Source organism: Grus americana, chromosome 3 (assembly GCF_028858705.1).
Source record: "Grus americana isolate bGruAme1 chromosome 3, bGruAme1.mat, whole genome shotgun sequence".
Classification (NCBI taxonomy): Eukaryota; Metazoa; Chordata; class Aves; order Gruiformes; family Gruidae; genus Grus; species Grus americana.
The window spans coordinates 27,890,735-27,911,302 of record NC_072854.1 but is presented as its reverse complement, the minus strand read 5'-3'; the positions used below and the strand labels follow the sequence as shown (position 1 = coordinate 27,911,302).

General features: G+C 40.8%; 1 protein-coding gene across 1 annotated transcript in view; it reads right to left on the bottom strand.

The window, feature by feature from the left end:
- ZNF451 (zinc finger protein 451) overlaps positions 1 to 16,330 on the bottom strand; it is a 42,580-nt gene extending 26,250 nt beyond the window's left edge. The window contains exons 1-7 of the mRNA XM_054822954.1: positions 16,065 to 16,330; positions 15,181 to 15,264; positions 6,644 to 6,727; positions 5,181 to 5,306; positions 3,519 to 3,630; positions 2,751 to 2,901; positions 1,253 to 1,379 (exon numbers count right to left, since the gene is read on the bottom strand). Of these exons, the coding sequence (XP_054678929.1) occupies positions 1,253 to 1,379; positions 2,751 to 2,901; positions 3,519 to 3,630; positions 5,181 to 5,306; positions 6,644 to 6,727; positions 15,181 to 15,261 (681 nt within the window). The 5' untranslated portion in view covers positions 15,262 to 15,264; positions 16,065 to 16,330. The remainder of the gene's footprint in view (positions 1 to 1,252; positions 1,380 to 2,750; positions 2,902 to 3,518; positions 3,631 to 5,180; positions 5,307 to 6,643; positions 6,728 to 15,180; positions 15,265 to 16,064) is intronic.
- Between the last annotated feature and the right edge of the window lie 4,238 nt (positions 16,331 to 20,568).

The following is a 20,568-nucleotide window of genomic DNA, read 5'->3' as shown; positions in this document are numbered from 1 at the left end:
AGGCCAGTGACTTTTATAAAAGTCAACTTCTTCCACCTCCTTTGCCTTCTACATCAACTTCAGATCTCTGCCTTCAGTGCAAAAATCTTTTAATTTTGCTTCTGACGTTTTTGTTTACTCCTTTCTTATTGTCACTCAAGGAATCTTCATGACATTCTTATGCTTTCTTGCACAGCTTTGTTTAGGAATATCTCCCCATCCTTCCACACCAAAATAATCCCATCTTCTTGCCTGCTGCAAGAGCCACTCCCTTTCACCAAACCTGTCTGTAACTCCTGCTAACAGCCCTAAGGCACACCACAGACACACAGCTTGGAAGGAATGGAAAAATAGCAGGGGCAAACTATGATGCATTCTTTCAAGCTTGTCAGGGATGACTATGCATCAGGAGTTACTACTACTAGCTAAAAGCAGTCCGATTTTCGGAGTATCTAAAACTTCCCCTGAATTTAACACAGCTTCTGGAGACTAGGTGGCTACACAACAGTATTTGTTATTAAAACATTAAACTTGAAAACTGCTATCCATTATCCAATTCAACACCAGACTGCTTAAATAAAACCACACACCCTAAAGACAACACCTGAGCATCTGTCATTGAACTGAGGTTTTACAGTGGTAAGTTATGAACAAAAGGAAAAGAGAGTCTTATCAAAAAAAAAAAAAGCACAAGAGTGGAAGTAGGGAGGAACAACACCAAAAAAGCAAATACTATTAGCTTATATTCAAATCAGAACTAGCTTATGTTCAAATCAAAACTCAAATGCTAGATTATCCTTTTCCCTTCTGTAAGTTAACTAGTGAGTAGCAGCAAACATCTGTCAGACTGGAAACAGAGAAGAAACATTTGCATCTGAATCACCCAAGTTTCTTTTCTCATTCTGTTGTCTCTTCTTCCCCCATCTCCTTTCTGCTGCTTCTCTTTACCATCATTTATTTCACCCTAACTACTTGCCTTTATCTTTCATATTTTTGGAGATGCAAAAAAAGGGAATACCTTTTCACAGCATGAATAGAGGGACAAGAGGACAATCCTCTTGAAAGTACAACCTAATGGTCACATCTAATAGGAGTACCATCAGGATACACTAGGTGTTTGATACACAGCAGAATAAGAAAAAATATCTTGAAGACTAAAAGAAGGGATGGGAGAGAAAGAAGGTTGAAAGAAAAAAAATCAGTGCATAATTATAAGTCTTGAAAACCCTCTCCTATGTTCAGTCAGGTGAGTTACTTATCCTTATGATCTTGCCTTAGACAAAAGATGATCACTGTACTGCTGAGAGGTTGAAAATCTTTTGCAGCATATCACACAGGCAACAGCATTATTTGGGGGTCCATGTAATGTGACTGTTGGGTCACAAGGAGAATGATCAAACCTGGAGAGGAAGAAATAGTTAACAAACTAGTCCCCTCTAAATAGTCAAAATGTTTTTTAATGGGAAAAAATTATGTCTTTTGAAGTGTTGGATGAAAACCTATCGAATCAACCTAAACTAAAATTCCTCACTTCCTCTATCATTAACCGTATAAGATGAAGTATCGTGTACAGAGGTGATTCTCCCTGCAGCTTACCTGTTGTAGTGAACACTTTGCAGAGAAATCGTAATGGGTTTAGGAGCAAGAGAACTAGTAAAGCTTCTATTTCCTACGGAGGGATTTTTTTAAATTTATTTTTACCTCCCTGCATCCTTCCTGGGATGGAGTTAATTTTCTTCATAGCAGCTTGTATGGTGCTGTGTTTTGGATTTATGAACAACAGTGTTGATCGCACAGGACTGTTGCAGCTATTTCTGAGCAGTGCTTGCACAGTGTCAAGCCCTCCTCTGTTTTTCAGACTGCCCTGCCAGTGAGTAGGCAAGAGGCTGGGAAGGGACATAGCCAGGACAGCTGACCTCAGCTGACCAAAGGGATCTCTCATACCATATGACATCATGTTTAGCAATAAAAGCTGGGTGGAGGAGGAGGAATGGGGTGGATGTTCAGGGTGATGGTGTTTGTCTTCTCAAGTAACCATTACGCATGATAAAGCCCCGCCCATCAATGGGAATTCCTTATTTTGCTTTGCTTGTGTGTGCAGCTTTTACTTTACTCATTAAACTGTTTTACCTCAGCCCAGAGTTTTCTCACTTTTACCCTTCCTCATCCCACCAGGGCAGGGGGTGCAGGGGGGGAGGAGCGAGCAGCTGTGTGGGGCTGAGCTGCCTTTCAGGGTTAACCCACAACACTCCCCTTCGCTTTTCTCCTTACCATCTGCCCCATGACACATTCACGAGTTAAAAGGCAGTATATGCTGGAACTGACCCCAGACACAGCGAGTGCTGACTAGCAATGATCAGCTATGAACAGATGCCTGGCCTATAGCTACTCTTTGCTCCTCTTTCCCTTCATTAGGGGGCATCTTTTTAATCTTACCATCAAGTTGTATACCTTAGCCTTTTGCTCTTTTCCAAGTTTGGACGAAAAAAAATTAACAGAACTGATGAACAGCAACCTTGTTTCTCAAAAAACCCAGATATTAAAAAAAATGCTTAACAAGAGGAAGAAATCAATTCTGAATGAAAAAAAAAAACAACCAACCAGGAAGTTCACCACATCATCTATGTAAAATCTATAACACATTAATCTGCTCACCAAATGGAATTTTGTCACTATAGGCAGTTTAAAGTAGACTTGACACTGATGTCCTAAGTTAAAGCATATGCTTTCATTATTATTTCTTGCACTGAGCTCTTACACTATGTCCTTACCTTTGAAGGTGACCTAAGAGAAGAGGTCTATTATCAAACTCCCTGTTGCAATGCATCACAGGACAAGATATGGGACTGCTGTTGACTTGCGTCTGACCTGCCCTCTTACAAATACTCCTTTTTCCACTGTTAACGGTGTCTGGTTTAAGACCTGTTATAAAACAAAGCACTTAACCAGAATCTGAATTATAGAGGCTTAAGAAAACAAACAAAATAACATACAAGTCCTAAAGCACTTAAAAATGAAGTTATATTGATTCTTAAAAGCAAACTAACAATGCACTGTATTGCAATCCTACTACGGTAAGTCTGCTCTTTCACTTGAAGAATCTGTCTCTTCAATCCCTAGTAGGATTACTTTTCATTCATTTTGACACCCTTTCTCCAGGTCCTCCAGGCACTACTTTAAACTGATTGAACATCCTGAGATTATCCTTGCTTATGTAGACAGTTTCCTGAGCAACAGTAATACTTTTCCCTCTAGCAACATTGCTTATATAAGTAGTTAACATTGCCTTAGTGGTTCTTAGACTTTGCATATTACATTTTCTAAGCAGCAAAACATTAGACAAATAGCTTTGATGGAAATGAGTGTATAAGAACTTTCGAATGCCACACTCTAGCAAAGTTAATACTGTAAGACTTGGTTATGCATAAAAGAGGCACGTGCAAGCTCAATGTCAGTATTGCTCAATACAATTATCAGATGTTCTATTCTGCAATGCAGGACTTCAAAAACATATGACTGAAACTTAGTTTCCCTCTTACCTGGCATTTTTAACCACTGGTCCACACATAATCTTGCAGCTTCTGTGTCGCTGCGTTCCCGAATAAATTCTAGTTCTTGCAACCCATGAGCATATTGGGAATCAACTTTCTCCTGAAGGGGAAAACATATCAGGTAAGGTGGCAATCAAGTGTGGGTTGGGTTTTTTTTTCGTTTGTTTTTGGTTTTTAAAAAAAAAAAAAATCAAGATTAAGTATGTATACCAAAACTTGCATATGGGTGTCTCAAAACCTAAGGAAAAAAAAACCCCACAAACAACACAAAAATGTAAGGGGGGAAAAAAAAAAAACCCTTACAACCTGACTGACTTCAATACAACACAATAAAGACAGAATGTAACAGCAATAAAAAAAAAATTAAAAAATAGTTATTTTTGTGCCCTAAATAAAAGCTACAGCTTAGGTCAATTAATTTATTTTTACCATACCTACTTAAGTTTCTGAAGCACGTACAGAACAAAGAAGAATTTAAAATTATAAGATTATAAGAAGTATGGAATTTAAGAAAAAAAACACAACACAAAATGGTTACTGAAACCAAAGAGTCTATCTGTCCACTGCTGAAGAAAAAAAAAAAAAAAGAAAAGGTAGTTTCACTTTGAAGAGTAATTTTAATTCTGCAGATTGCATTACCTGATGAGGAGTGAAGAGCTGTCCAGCAGGAAAATATTCATCGTTAACAAAAGGATTTTTTTAACCTTCATTCTCAGACTCCACTTCACAGTTTTTCAACTGTATATAGAGACATTAACAGATTGCCAAATTCTAAGTGGAGGAGACAGGAGAGGGATGTAGGCCTCTAGACGTCAAGGCCACCTTGGACTATACCTAACAGCCTTTTACTCTGTTTATTACAGTTGCATAGTCTATGGTACACTAGAACAAGCTGAAACTATAGCATAATTACATGACTTTAACAGCCATTAACAGCATTCAGAAAATCAGGCTGGAAAGTCAGCATATTCCACAAATATTGGATTTGCATTTGTCCCAAATTCGTTGAATTTCATGAGGTTCTTGTAAGCCCATTCTTTCACGCTGTCCAGGTCACAGTGATAGCAGACCTACCCTTAAGCCTACTGACTGCACCTCTCAGTTTGTAACAAAAATTAAAAATCCATGCCTTTCAAATGGCTGCACAATAGGATTCAAATTTAAAATTATGCCTTACATATAGAAAATTTTATCCCATTATAGAATATTACCTGATATAAAGATTTATAGCCGTGCCAAATGGCTTCCCAAAAATCTTAGAATAAAGCAGGTAAATAATCAGGTTTGGTGCATGGTTGTTTGTGATAACAGTTATTTTTAAATTATTTAACCAGAATAATTGACTTAAGGTCCCTCTGCTGTATATGCAAACAAGAGAACAAGTTTTTGCCATTGGCTTGCACAAAGTTAGTTTGTTGGGTTGGTTTTTTTTTTTTTTCCTTCAGAACTGCAGTAGGACTCGCAATTTACTCAGTTAAAAGCCACTGAAGAGACAAAGTTTCAAACAATGCCCCAGAAGCAAAAGTCTCTAGTTGCTGGTTCCAGGTCTGGCTCATGAATCTTTTTATTTACTTAGTAGTGAAAACAAACACACTTGTGACTACAAGGCCTGTATTATGCAATTCTACTGAAAGAAACTACGTCCAATACCTTAAAGGCTTTGTTTTTCTCTTCTTTTTGCTGTTTCTCTACTTCAACATGGCGTGCCAGACGATCCAAAGTTGACGCAACTCGTTCTTTCTGATAGTCGATGTGATCTTTACGCTTAGTAGTTCTCTACAATGGAAAAGTTAAACTTTTATTTGGTAATTGTTAATTAACAGGCACTGACATGGTAAAAAGCGATGGCCAACCATCAGGATATAATTCAGTACAGATACTCTGATCCTAAAGTTCCATGATCCACCTTGCTAGTTTTCTCTATTTACAAGGATCTGTAACTTCTGTTAAAAAAACCAAACAAACAAACCAGCCCCCATTCACCTACACATTCAAGGCAATTCAACGTCAACACTTGCCTCACCAAAGCACAAGAAGGGGCATAAATGATTGTGCTGCATGTCCTAGAAGTCTCCAACAAATTAAAAATTAAGTAAATTCTTCTAAGTAGGTAAACAAAATTCCTAAAGATTTCAAGGCCAACAAGCAGCCCATCTGAAAAACTGAGAAGTGATATTCTTGCACTAAGACAAGATTGGCCAGTATCTACAGAAAGGCAGATCATTAGCTTTTTCTAGCATAAGGAATAGGCCATACACTGTAGTTTGCACCTGCTACATGATCAGCTCTAGCAATCATCACTGGGGAATCAGCCTGTATGTGTACAGAAGACCCACCTTTCCTTAAGAACCAGCTTTATTACACACATCCTCTGCTGCAACACTGGAAAATGGAAGTGAAGAGATGACCACTACTGCCAAAACCAGCTCTACTAGAGTCATTCTCAGTCACTATCCCTCTCAAAAGCCCTGCAGAGTAGGCACAATACATTTGGAAAACACATGAACTGACCAGCCTGCTTCTGACTCATACATTCTTAGGAGGGATTATGAAGAATGAGGCTGAGTTAAGACCAAGCTATTATCAGAATAAGGTCCTCCAACCTATAAACTGCTCCTAACAAGTCATTTTAGAAGGAAGAGGCCTGGCAGTAGACCAGATACATCTGCAGGCTAGAGATTGGACACATTGACTTCTGAGGTCACTTGTAAAGTGACATTTTTCTTCTCTTTTCTTTGCCACATTTGCTAAAAGCACTGAAAGCCAAACAGAATCATAGAATGTCCTGAGCTGGAAGGGACCCATAAGGATCATCGAGTCCAACTCGTGGCTCCACACAGGACCAGTCGAATCACAGCATATGACTCAGAAGTTTTAAGTCCGTTTCAAGAAGGCAAACAATGGCTCTGGACAAAAAGAAGTGTTGGCATTCTTGCCTTTCACTCAACAGCAGGTAAAAAACCAAAAGACTTGAATGATGACTTGTTTATTTATTACTTGATAAAAAGACCACTAACGACTTTTTCATGAAGAGTAACTGATGGGGAAAAAATACAGGAGACTAATTATTTTATTCAACCAAGAAGGCCCGAGATACATTACAACATACTCACATGAGTGTAAGAACTGCTGTTAGGTTCTTCATCCTCACTACTGACAAGATCAATGCATTCAAGCACAGGTCTTAAAGGTCCTTCCTGAAAAAAAGTGTTAAAAATACACACAAAAGTATTACACTGGTTCTCTCAGAGGTGAAGTGTTGCATGCAGTACAGCACATTGTCAGCATTAGCAATACCTGAAGGGGAATTTCACCAAGTTTTCGAGAAGGTCTAGCAATGAAATTTCTGCAGGGCAACTTTTCAACTTAGACTAATCCATAAAATTGTTAAAACATGCAAATAAATAAGTATTCACAAATAATGACAATAACAACTTAACACGTAAATATCAACTAGAAAAAAAATCAAATGAACAGTCTTGGCTTGCTTAATAACCTAATATTCTTCACCTTCTCAATCAACTTAGATCTACATTTTTAAAGATATTTAACTTGCACCATTAATTCAATGGTAATAGGGCAGCAGGCTGTTATCAAGAGAGTAACAGTCTTAGATGTCACTAACCAATCCTAAATGGTTTTTCATTTTTTTTTTCCAGGTTTAGTTTGTTTCAGTTTTGTTCATTCATTTTAAAAGACACAAATTTCAATTCCAAAAGAAATTAAACTCGTTAGGCATTTCAAACATTAAGAAAGTGGGAACCAGTTTCATACACATTTAAGCCCTGAAGACTACTCCTTTCTGAGCAGATATTCCATAAGCAGGTTACAAGTGTCTTCTCTATATTGGAATCACAATGAGGGGGGAGCTCATTTTAAAAGAAAACACGTTTCACCTATTCACACCACATACTCAAAAGCACAAAGACACATGTTCGAATTGTCTGCCAAGCATTCAGTTGCTAAGATGGGCATCCAGGAAGCCTGGTTAGGACTCAATGCAGCCATATGGAAGACAAAGGACCCTGGCTATCAACAAGTACTTAGGTCTTTTCTATTCTACCTCCCTTGGCAGCCATGTGCTCCTGTTGCATATTTCCCATCTTTTGCCTCTCTCCACACTGCACCTCCTCTGTGAGTCACTAAAGGTTATTGATTGTTTTTGTCTCCTCCTTAGGAGGTCTTAAGGCTCTAACCCTGTTCTTTGTCTTCTGCAATCATCTTAATGGTTTAAGCCATTCACTCTCTGTTCATACCAATTTTAACATTTCTACTACAAGCTTCTGGTAGATAGCAGAATGATGGCGCATACATGAAAAAGCAAACAGAAGAAAAATTAACATCAGCAGACCCAAACTAAACACACAGGTCATAAGTTTTTTAAAGAAGATGTGCAAAAAAATGTCTGGTGCTCCATCCACACTCACTGCAACATGACTTCAGTTTTTAAAGGCAAAAAAAGAAGCACTATGTCCACATAACCTGATGTCAGGTTAAAAAAACCCCTATCACGCTACAACATTAGCACATGCCAATTAAATAATCAGCATGAGTAGGAAACAGGGTGACAAAGTCTACATACACCAAACAAAAATATTCCTAGTGACCCTAACTCACATCCATGGTCAGAAGCAAAGTTAACTAAAATCTCCATGTGCCATAAACAGTTTCCCATCCAAATTCGGAAAGTTATTATTGACGTGGTTTAGCCCCAGCCGGTAGCTGGGTGCCACACACCACTCACTCACCCCTCCCCCGGCGGGCTGGGGAGGAGAATGGAAAAACAACGGCAAAGCCTCGAGGGTTGGGGTAAGGGCAGTTTACTGGGACAGCAAGGGAGAGGGAAACAATCAACAACAGTACTGATAACAGATATTCACAATGGGTGATAACAAAGAACAATTTACCAATCCCACGACCGACTGGACACTCAGCCTGTCCCAGAGCCACACCGAACCCGCCCCGGCCCGACCAGCCCCCTGTTATGGTGAGCATGATGTCACATGGTATGGAATAGCCCCCGGCCAGCTTGGCTCACCTGTCCTGGCTCCTTGTGAAATTAACTCTGTCCTTGCCAGAACCAGGACAATTATCTAACCTCAAAGTAATAAACCAAAACCAAAGATAGTTTAAGTTTTTTGTAGTGAGGTGGTGGTTGTTTTTTTTTTTTTAAAAAGTCTGTACATGCAATGTCATCTACATCATATGATAGTTTTTAACTAAACTGCAGCATTAGCCATTAGCAATATTGCTGGCAGATAACACAGAGCTGTTACATACTCCAAAGGTATTCTTTATTTGTTAGAAAGTTAAGTTTTCCAACAGAAGGAGGACTTAAAATAGTCATCAGACTGACTTCTTGAAGAGGCGCAGTACTTTATCTACCATCTCTGCCATATATTTGGCAGTGTCCTCAAGATCTTAACAATCAACCAGCAAGGGCAGGCTAGGAAGATTTATTGCCTCATGAGAAGCAGCAGAGAGAACAGCAGCATGCAATTCTCTCTGCTCTTACTGAATCTCATTCTTTACATTCTTCCACCTTTCAAGGCTGTAAAGCTGTTCAGCTAGCCAGGCATAAACAGTCCTCATTGTCTCACTGGGAAGGAAGAGGGATGAGATCTTGGACAGATGACAAACTTATATGAATCAAGCTGCAGGCCTCAAATTACCCCAAAAGAGTGCTTAACTTTTATCATTAAATAAAGAGAACATGGTTTTTCTAAATGAAATCTTAAATAAATAATCACATTTGCCTTTGTAGAAACTGACCTCTCTAAACTTAACAAGAAATCAAATCTTTATTAAACAACAAGTGGTAGCAAGTACCAGTTCAAAGTCACACTCAGACCACCTGACTGTCCAATCAGTTCAATAAGGTGTTCTGAACTGTTCAACTCTGATCCTAACAGCTGTAGCTTCTTTTCCTGGTTTCTGTTTACTTACTCCCTGGGTTCAACAACTAACTAAAAGTTAGGAAATTGACAGCTGAAAAGCAGAGTAACTTGCTTTCAAGCATAGGAAGTTCTAGTGACCAGAACAGTAAATTCCATTTAACACAAGTAATATTACACTTGTTTGCACACGTGAAATGTTTTTTCCTTCTGAATTCTGTGCCTCTTACTACACGATTTTTGTGTAGTACTTTTTGGATTGCATTCCAATTTGAACACAAATGCAATATGGTAATTCTTTCAAATGACTACTCAAAGATATACACCCTTATTTTCCACAAAAATAAAATGAGGAGGAAGAAAAACTCCAAAACAAACCACCACATCATCTGCCGATATACACTCCTGAATAATAATGTGAGTCCCACATGTAGCATTTATTTAGGCTAGTTTGTGTTTCACTGGTTGGTAGTTTAACCAACTTAGATGAAGACTAAAACCAAATACTGAAGAGTGTAAGAACTACAATCCTGTGTCTGATCAAGAACTCATCTGTGCTACAAAAGATTATTTTGGGAGAGCATAAGAATTGGGTAAAACTGTATAAACCTATCCCAAGTATATCCACTCAGCAACTGCTTACACCAATATCTGAGAAACCTTAGTTGAAAGTCATCATTAAGTGTCACGACACTGGTTTAGATCCACCCCATCTGAGTGCCATTACATAGAGAAGTCTCCAAATACTATTTCTAAAGAGACAGTGACTTCAGCCTGGGCTCATCCTGACAGCAGTGTTTCTGTCTGCCAAAAGGTGTTGATACCAAAATGAAAGTATAAGTTCAAAGCTTCTTTATTCAGTGGCCCAGGATAGAAATTTTCCTCACAGAGGGAAACTGAGTCTAGGACTCCCCTACCCTTTAAACACTCATAGAGGCCTTCTGAGAATTTCATGCAAGCCATAGCTTCAGATGGACTTCCTATAATTTTAATCTGGACTGGAGAAGCAGTCCCAGGTGAAACACATCCTTTTTTCCAGCAAGAGAGAGCAGGTATTGCTAGTAAACATTCCCAATGAATACTCCAGTACCACATGGTGGGAAAGTTCTCAACAGCAGGAACTGAGCTTTCGCTCTGTTGGCTCACCTCTGCACAGGGTGAGCCCCAAATTGAAAGTTAAGAGAAGTTTAATTACTTCATTTTTTTCCAACTGGTTAAACTAAGTAGTAACATAATACAGAGATAGTGCCAACCCTTAGGATTTCATCACTGTAGGAGAGTTAAGAAACCGAGGATCAGTTAGCTTCATCCAAGTCTTAGTATGCCCCCCCAAGACCACCACCACCAGCTAAAAAGTATCTTGGCACACAAGAGCCTGAGATTACAGAAGAAACAACATGGATAAGCACTCAACAAACAGCTGAAAGTTGTGGCCTCTCCAGCTGACTATACTAGCATACTTGGCACTCAGAAAGCCATCAATGCTTAGTATTAAGTTATGCTCAGTCTTCACATCTTGTAAGCAGATCCTTCACATTCAAAAAACCCAAACAAAAAAACCAACACTCCACTTTTCAATTACGTCTCTAAACAATCTTTGAAAGCCACTTCTCACCAAACAGCTGCCACACCACTGAGCAATCAACCAATGGCTAAATCGCAGCTATTTTGGTTACTAGAAGAATTTTTAGGTTTTAATTGATAGAAAAGTATCTTTTGAGTCTTCAGGCAGCTGTAGTGTATCTGCTGTTATTCATAGCTTTGGTTGAAAGCATTAGCATTAAATCAACAAAACTAATTTCACTATGCTATGCAAAATACCAATTCTAACAGTTAATATAATCAAGGCCATTTAATTGGTGGCTGGTAAAGATGGAGACTCATATTCATCTCCAAGGACAGTTTCTTCTCAAGGAGTTCTGTGAAGCTCATTTTTACTGTCTCCAGAAGTTTTCTCAAAAAGTCCTAAACTGTGGTCTCACTTTCTTCCCCTCCCTCATTTCAGTCAGTCTTTGAGTTATCATGCCTAGCTAACAGACACCTAGTTCACTGATACATCATGTAAGGTTTTTGTTTGCTTGCTCAGCTTTACATGCATTCAGAAAAAACATCATTTACTTACAAGTATGCAAAAGTTTAATTGTGCTTTGTATACACACTGGCATACAGAAAGCATGAAACTGGCTTTCAATATACGTTGACACCACAGACTTAACATATCTTTGACAAAATAATTATGTGAGCATAATTGTGTATACACATGTAAACAAACTAATTATCACGAAACAAATCTAAATTAAAATAAATTTAAAAATCTGACATAAATTGTATTATTTGCAGTCTAAATCTTTGTCCCAGAAGATTTCCAACTTTAAGCCTGCTGAATAACTGACCTACGTTGTGAACCAAGATGCACTTAGAAAGTTTGGATTTCTGTAACCTAGCAAATACAAAAATCCAAGTCCGTGGCTAGCTGGGGAGCAAAACCAGAAGTCCTGCTTCAGAGATGCTTTGTAACACCTGTACAATTTTCTTCTGTTCCTGCTGTGATGCAACGGAAAGCCAGAGAGACAAATATTTGAGTCTATATATCCAATATTTAACACCTCAGGGGGAAAGAACCAAAATATTGAAATGGTAACTATCATGTTTCAGCAAATCACTTGATTTTGGTACATCCCAGGGCCAAATGTTCTTCAGATCTCTATTTTTATTGGAAAACAATAATTACAAGGAACAGGTAAAGTTTTTGATTTTCCTTAAGACCTCTGCAGGAACTCAAAGAACTGCAATTGTTTTTAATAAACCAATTTTTCTAGTATCATCAGTTCCCATAATAGTCCAGAAGTCCTCTTCAGGATTGAAATAAAACCCAAATTTTTAAACATCTGTTTGAAAAAAAACTAAGTGGCTGTTCGAACTCCTCCAGGGCAGAAAGGGCCTCTGTCTTTTCCTATGAAGTGCAGCCAAAACATTGTAAAAAGGAAAAGTTACAAAGTATATGGAGTATGTTTGGTTTTCTTGGATTTCAAGTTGAATTAAATTTACAGCTCATTATTGAATTAGCCAGGGCCTATGGAAGTAAGTTTTTCTTTGAATTCATACTTTTGAAATAAAAATCACCAACAGTGAAAAAGACTTGGCATAAATGTAATATTACACCAGAAAATGAAAGTAATTTTTAAATACATAGATCTTCAATTTTCCAGTTGAATTTTATTTTGGATACATTATCTTTACATGTACTTAACAAATGTTTACAGAAAATAAACACAAATATCCTCCTTAACAGTGTTCGCCATTGTAACGTAACAGAGGAGTCAGGAAGTATTTAAATACTTTCTAAAACTACGTATTATCTTGAAGTCCCACATACAGCAACAAAGGTAAGAAAAGCTACTGCATTGGAAAGCCAACAGCTTTATCAGGCAGAATTTATATTTTTTTAAAAAAGCATCATAATGATGAGCCTCATCTTTAAAGAAATTAGTCAGCAACAAAGCATGAGTGGATGGATACCATTAAAAAACCCCAAACAAAAACAAAACAAAAAACTCCACTTCAGGAAGAGTCCAATGCTTTCAGCATAGACTGTGGCAACTTGAATAATCTGTCTACTTAAGTGCTATAGACTCCATTAATACTGTGAATCTCTTCACTCTTGCCTTGTACTTCCCAAGGAAACAGAATGGGAGCCAGACTATCCTATCCTAAGAAATTAAGCCATTAGGAATAATGTTGTAGATTATATTTTTCTGCTGGTATGCAAAATTTAGAATTTAATGATTTTAAGTGGACAAAATATATTGTAATGCAGAATTAAAAGGTAGGAAATTATCAAAGAACAGTTTTAAGTTTCCTGAATGAGGGTGAATCTGACTGTAAAAGCTCAAAAACTCTGGCAGCAGCAGAGATCCCTTTTGCTCCTTCAAATGAGGACTTTTTGCCATAGTCCTACAGAAGAATTCAAACACCCTAAGACGAGCAATTGAAATAAAAATACCACACACAAAAAAACCAACCTCAAAACAAAACACACCAAAAAACCACCCAACTTGTTTTCAAGAAAAAAAAAAGAAAAACACAGAGATCACATGGCCTACAACTTTTTCTATCAAAATGAGCACAGGTTGAGAAATCCAAGTGGCTTCTCTAATTCAATTTATATGGTACCACCTGGTGCACTGAGTCCTCAGGACATGCAGAAAATAGTACCTGGATGATCAGGTAGCATTCATAGACAATATTTATGAAGCCTATACACTTCTAACAATACACATTATTATATGGAAATGATGACCTAAAGCTAGCCAAATAGTTCAGAAACCCTTTTGCAAAGTCCAAGTTCACTCTCACTCAGAGGAACAAATGGGAAGTCCAAGGACACATTGCTGACATTAGGCAATGGCCAGCATCACACACCTTTCCCCTTGTATTCATCAGTGACAACAGTAAGCTCCTCAACCCAAGATACCAATCTTGCACAAGCAAGCCTAAGCGGAGTCATCTTCCTATATATAGCAGCCTCTCTCAGAAGCAATCATCACTGGGACTATAAGGCTCCATATTATCCACAGGTGAAACCAGGAAAAAAAAAAAAGAAAAAAGGTATCAGAAGTGTTGATTTCAGTAAGTCTCTCCTCTTCCAATTGCTGCTCTTGGTGCTCCAGCAGCCATTCAACCAAAGCTATAGTAGCTTCCTCATTGTTTGCCCAGTGTTTCAGGAAAATGAAGCTCATACAGTCATGCTACGCATGGATGCTTATGTGTGTATATAATGAACTTTGAACTTGTTAGTCAATTTTGACCATATCAACTCAAAGGACAAGAAGTCTCAGAGATAATCAACTACTTAAAATTTTCACAAAAATATACATGTCCTTCATACTTGAGCACCTAAATACCCCTGCAGAAGAAGTCTGTACATTGAACATAAGCTTTAATCAAACACCATACAAAAAAAACCCCTAGTTACTGTTCAGCATTAAAAATAAGACAAATCCATAGGAAATCATCCATTATTAGTTCTGGCATCAATTAACCACTTATTTACATGACACGCTCCTTAGGGAAGATCATCTTTCTGTTCTTGCACGTATCCCTGCCACCTAACACCACTTCACTGATGACAGACTGAGGCCAAAACACAGGCAGCATGAAAAACATTCTGCTTCTCTTGGATATTCAACAGATGTGTCTTAAAGTTACATTCACATAAGCCACATGTCTGCATTAGACTAGGTGTTGTACTGTAGCTATTATTCAGTGCTTCACAATTTGAGAAGACCGTTTAAGGCCTCTAACCCATTATTTCCTTGCTTGTCTTCTAAACAAAGTATAGTGGTTTTGACATTTTGCAGAGCAAGCAGTGCTTTATTCCATTAACTTCAGTGGGACTATTTATGAAGCAAAACACGATGCAATACAATTACCAGAAAAGTTATCTACAATGACTTCTCATATACCTCACTGATCACTGTAACCCCCCACTCACCTGCTAGGATACTCAAGTCTATATTCTCTCTATAGGAGCAACTGACATCATCTTATACCCTTCCAAAGAAAGGGCAGATAAGCCTGTTATCTGCCACAAAGATTTACAAATTAAATTATATTTAAATCCAGAAGTAATGCTTTCCATTGAAATATAATCAAGATCATCAACGCAGTACGCAAAGGCTCCCTCCTATTTTATCAGGCTACCAAGACCATATTTACTACAAGAAGCAGATGTTCCCACTACAAGATCTACTTACTCCAACGAACTCAATCTCATCTTCACTCTCAGAAGTTGATGATGTACTCTCATGAATGTTGGTAGAGCTATGAGACTCCATTATCTTAAAAAAAAAAAAAAAACAAAACATGCATCATCATTTTATTTTCTCCGTTTTCTTTAGCTACATGGCATTTTCCATTTTATGCCTACTTTGGCCTTACAGCCTATTTGCACTCAACCAACCTCTCTACATCATTCACCAACAATTATCAGTAATACCAGAATAAGCAGTAACAATTTTGACTCGAATCACTTTACTATGTTTTTCCAAATACACAAAACGTGGCCTAATCTACAAGGCATCCCAATGCCTGTACCCCACCATAGCTGTAGCATACCGCCAGCGTTAATAGTGCACTTAACCGTGAAAAACCTTAGCAAGAGACAGACCGGAGCTCTAGCCTAACGGCGCACTACTACCGCTAGAACAGAGGACGGTTTGGTAACAGACGCGGGGCGAGTTCAGGCACAATTAGCAGCCACAGCTATTTCTGATGCCTGTGGCCGCTTTAGGACCACGGCAGAGCCAGGCGGCTGAGCTTCTTGCTTCAAAACAAGCGCCGCTCTACCAAGCGGAAAATCTCCGTGTGAACGGCGAGGAACCGCGGCCCGCCCGAGGGCGGCACGGGCAGCACGGACCCGGGGGGGAGGCTTTGCTGACTCACGTTTCTTTAGCCGCACGGACACCCCAGCCCCGCAGCACACCGCCACCGGGCCTCCCCGCCGCCACAGCTCAGGCTGGGCGGCGGGTTGAGGAAGCGGCGGCCTCGCCAGGACCCCGCTCCTCGCCCAGCCGCCCTGCGGGGGTTGGGTTGCTAAGCGACGGCCCCGCGCCCCTCATAATGCCCCGGCCCCGCTCACCCCGCCGCCAGCACCCGAGGACACGCCAACGCCCCGACCCCGCGCGTCTCCGCTTCCTCTTCAACCCGGGGATGGCGGGGAGGGGAGACGTGGGGCGGGAGCGCGGCACTGCTTGCCGGGATTTGTAGTTGCCACCTGCTTCGCCTCGCTCCCCCTCCTCTTCCCCCATGGCAGGTGCCGGCGCTACCGTGATAACGCCATGGCGCGGCCCCCGCCCCCCGCGACAGCGTTACGGGGCTCTTTCCTTCAATAACTTCCTGCTTCCCTTCTTCCGCCTTCAGTTAGGTTGCATAGAGTTCCTGCTCAAAGCAGGAAAACCCACACGCCGCTTCCGGAGGAGGAGGAAAGTGGCGGCCATTGGGGCGGACAGCAGAGGGAGGAAGGCGCGAAAAGCACCTCTGCGGGAGGAGGGCGCGCGGGGCCGGCAGTCAGCGGTGCTGAGGCGGCCGCAGGGGGGTGCTGCTCCGGCGGGCGGCCATTCCCTGCCCCCACGCCGTTGTGCCTTTTCAGCCTGCCAGCTTTCAGTCCGCCTCGCTGCCTGCTTATCCAGCCCAGACATCAACAGCTTGTCTGTAAGGATCTTATGGAAGACCGTGTCAATGGCCTTGGTGACATCCAGATTGCTCTCCCCTCATCTACCAGGTCAATCACTTTATCATAGAAGTTTATTTAAGTTGGTCAAGCATGACTTCCCCTTGGTAACACCATACTGATGACTCCTGATGATTTTCTTGTCACTCAAGTGCCTGGAAATGGTTTCTAGGATTAGCTGTGCCATCATCTTCCCAGGGATTAGGGTAAGGCTGACCAGCTTGTAGTTCCATGTATCCTCCTTCTTGCTCTTCCTGAAGATGGAAGTCACATTTGCTTTCCTCCAGCCCTCAGGCACCTGTCCTAGTCAAGATTACGAAGAGTGGCCTTGCAATGACATCTGCCAGCTCCTTCAGCACTCATGGTGCATCCCATCAGGGCCCATTTTGTCCAGTTTGCTTAAGTATCCCCTGACTTGATCCTCTTCCACCAAGGGTACAACTTGCTTGCTCCAGCCTTTTCCCCTGTTCTCTGGGACCTGGGATTCCTGAAGCTCGGTCTTGCTAGTAAAGACTGAGGCAAAGAATGCATTCAGTAACTCAGCCTTTTCCATGTTCAGTGTCACCAGGTCACCCATCTCATTTAGCAATGGGCCCACATTTTCCCTAGTCTTCCTTTTGTCACCTATGTATTTATAGAAGCCATTCTTGTTGTCTTTGACATCCCAGGCTAGATCCAGTTCCAGCTGGGCTTCAGCTTTCCTAACTTCATCTCTATATGCTTGAACAATGTTTTGTATTCCTCCCAGGTTATTCATCCTTGCTTCCACCCTTTGTATGCTTCCTTTTTGTGTTTGAGTTTGACGAGGAGCTCCTTCTTCATCTACACAGGCTTCCTGGCATTTTTGCTTGACTTCCTATTCACTGGGATGAACTGCTTATGAGCTCAGAGGAGGTGATCATTGAATATTAACCAGCTTTCTAGGGCTCCTCATCCCTCCAGGGACTTATCCCATAGACTCTTCCAAACAGATCTTTGAAGAGGCCAAAGTTCACTCTCCTGAAGTCCAGGGTTGTGAACTTGCTTTTTACACTCCCTCCCTTCGATACACCAGAAGGCTGTGCTGCCATTCAGCAAGATCTGGACAGGTAGAGAGTTGGGCAGAACGGAATCAAGTGAAATTCAACAAGGGCAAGTGTAGGGTCCTGCACCTAGGGAGGAATAACCCCAAGCACCAGTACAGGTTAGGGGTTGACCTGCTGGGAAGCAGCTCTGCGGAGAAGGACCTGGGAGTCCTGGTGGACGACATGAGCCAGCAATGTGCCCTTGTGGCCAAGGCGGCCAATGGTATCCTGGGGTGCATTAAGAAGAGTGTGGCCAGCAGGTCGAGGGAGGTTATCCTCCCGCTCTACTCTGCCCTGGCTAGGCCACATCTAGAGTACTGTGTCCAGTTCTGGGCTCCCCAGTTCAAGAAAGACAGGGAACTACTGGAGAGAGTCCAGCAAAGGGCTGCGAGGATGATTAGGGGACTGGAGCATCTCTCGTACGAGGAAAGGCTGAGAGAGCTGTTTAGCCTGGAGAAAAGACGACTGAGAGGGGATCTGATCAATGCTTAAAAATATCTAAAGGGTGGGTGTCAAGAGGATGGGGCCAGACTCTTTTCAATGGTGCCCAGTGACAGGACAAGGGGCAACGGGCACAGACTGGAGCACAGGCAGTTCCATCTCAATATGAGGAAAAACTTCTTCACTTTGAGGGTGACAGAACACTGGCACAGGCTGCCCAGAGAAGTTGTGCAGTCTCCTTCTCTGGAGATATTAAAAGCCCACCTGGATGCGATCTTGTGCAACCTGCTCTAGGTGATCCTGCTTTAGCAGAGGGGTTGGACTAGATGATCTCCGCAGGTCCCTTTCAACCCCTACCGTTCTGTGATTCTGTGACTCCCCTCAGGATCCTGAGCTCCACCACCTCATGCTCACTTCAGCCAAGGCTGCTTTTGAGCTTCACATTCCCAACAAGCCCCTCATTGGTATGAGCGGGCCAGCAAAGCAGTGCTTCATTGGTCCGCCTTGGCTCCTTTATGACTTGGAGGAAAAGGTTATCAGTGCACTTCAGGAATCTTATGGATTGCTTATGCCCTGCTGTGTTGTCCCTCCACCAAATATCTGGGTGGTTGAAGTCCCCCATGAGGACCAGGGCTTGCGAATGTGAGACTGCTCCTATCTGTCTACCTCATCCACTTGTTCTTCCTGGTCAGGTGGCCTATAGCAGACACCCACTATAACATCGCCTTTACCTGTCCTCTAATCCTCATCTGTAAACCTTCATTTGGTTCCTCATCCACCCCAGGCAGAGCTCCATGCACTCCAACTGCTCTTTCACATGAAGAGTGACTTCCCCCTCCTTGTTGTCCTAGCTTCTCCTTCCTAAAGAGCCTGTATCCCTTCACTGTGACACTCTAGTCGTGGGAGCCATCCTACCGTGTCTCTGTGATCCCAACAAGATCATAGCCCTGCAACTGCACACAGATCTCTAACTTTTCATGTTTATTCCCCATGCTGTGTGCATTAATATACAGACACTTTAGAGAGGCACATCATTGATGTATGCTTATCAAATCCTGTACACGCAGGAGAGAAAGAATTCAGGGTTCTGTGTTAAATTTTGATGTTATGGGAGCTTCTGATATTTATGAGAGAAGACAGACAAACAGATGCTAATTATATATACTAGTTACATACTAGGAAACAAATTTGTACAACTTAATCACTATTGTTGGACTGTATAAACAACATTGATTTGAACAGTTTTATTTCATTATTAAAATAATGGAAACCTGACTACTACTTTGAAAATTAAAGTCATTGTTGCTGTCTAAACTTTCATATTTTGCATTTATAACTTAAATTTGCTAATAAAATAGCAGCCATTCTATTCATAGCTTGCATTTGCACTTAATTTTGATTCTTGAGGATAGATTAGATAAAGTGCCATAGTGACAAGTTACTAGAACAGCAAGGTGGCATTAATTTTCCAAACTCTGATACCCGATAAAAATGACACTCTCTTGAATATAAATTTTTCAGCAGTAATTTACGTAAATGGTTGCTCATGCAATGACCCATCCAAACATCCTCCTCGTATTTAAACAACACAGTTAAGGAAAAAAAAAATAGTAAGGGAATTGCCATGCAATCATGTCAGCATTTATAATATGCTAACAAAACTTGGAATTCCAAAATTTGAGTATTTCAGCTAATTCCTGGGAAAGCACAGGCTTCCCAGGCTGGGTCAGCTTGGGAAAGTTGTTACGCGTTTCGTAGAGAAGAGAAAAGATGTAGCCTGCTGGACTTCTTGGCTGGTGGGCCACCTGCAAGCCACATTCACTGTCTAACTTGGTAAGAGAGTAATTTTTTTTTTAAACACAGGCAGTAGATTGCCAAAGGGAGGAGCAAACAAACCTGGGAGAGCAGGGCGTACCCACGATCTGCTCTTCATGACCTCAGATCTCCAAGTCCAAACCTCCAAACGAAGTCTGGGTATCACATAGGATGTGGAAGTTGTTTCTGACCAGACTCTTATATAAACTCAGTAATGCTCGCTAGCAACCGATTCCATATATTCATAATGTGCCCTTAATGATTTTCTTTTATAGAATTTAAACATATTTCAACATCCTTGTTTCTCTCCTTGCTCCTTAAAGTGAGTGAAACATTGCCTTTTTAACCATTGATTTCCCTCAACATTGCATACTGCCACTTACTCTTGATCTAGAAAATTTAGATGTCTGGCAGTTTGGATTGTTTTTACTCCTATCTATACACCATAATAAGAGGAGACATGAACTTGACATGCATTAAAACCCTTGATTTATTCAATAGCATATTTTTTCAGTAAGTTTTTTATCCCATTCTTCACATATCTCAATATTATTCCCTCGTTAGAAAGCAAGTGTTCTTACTGAGCAGTTCAT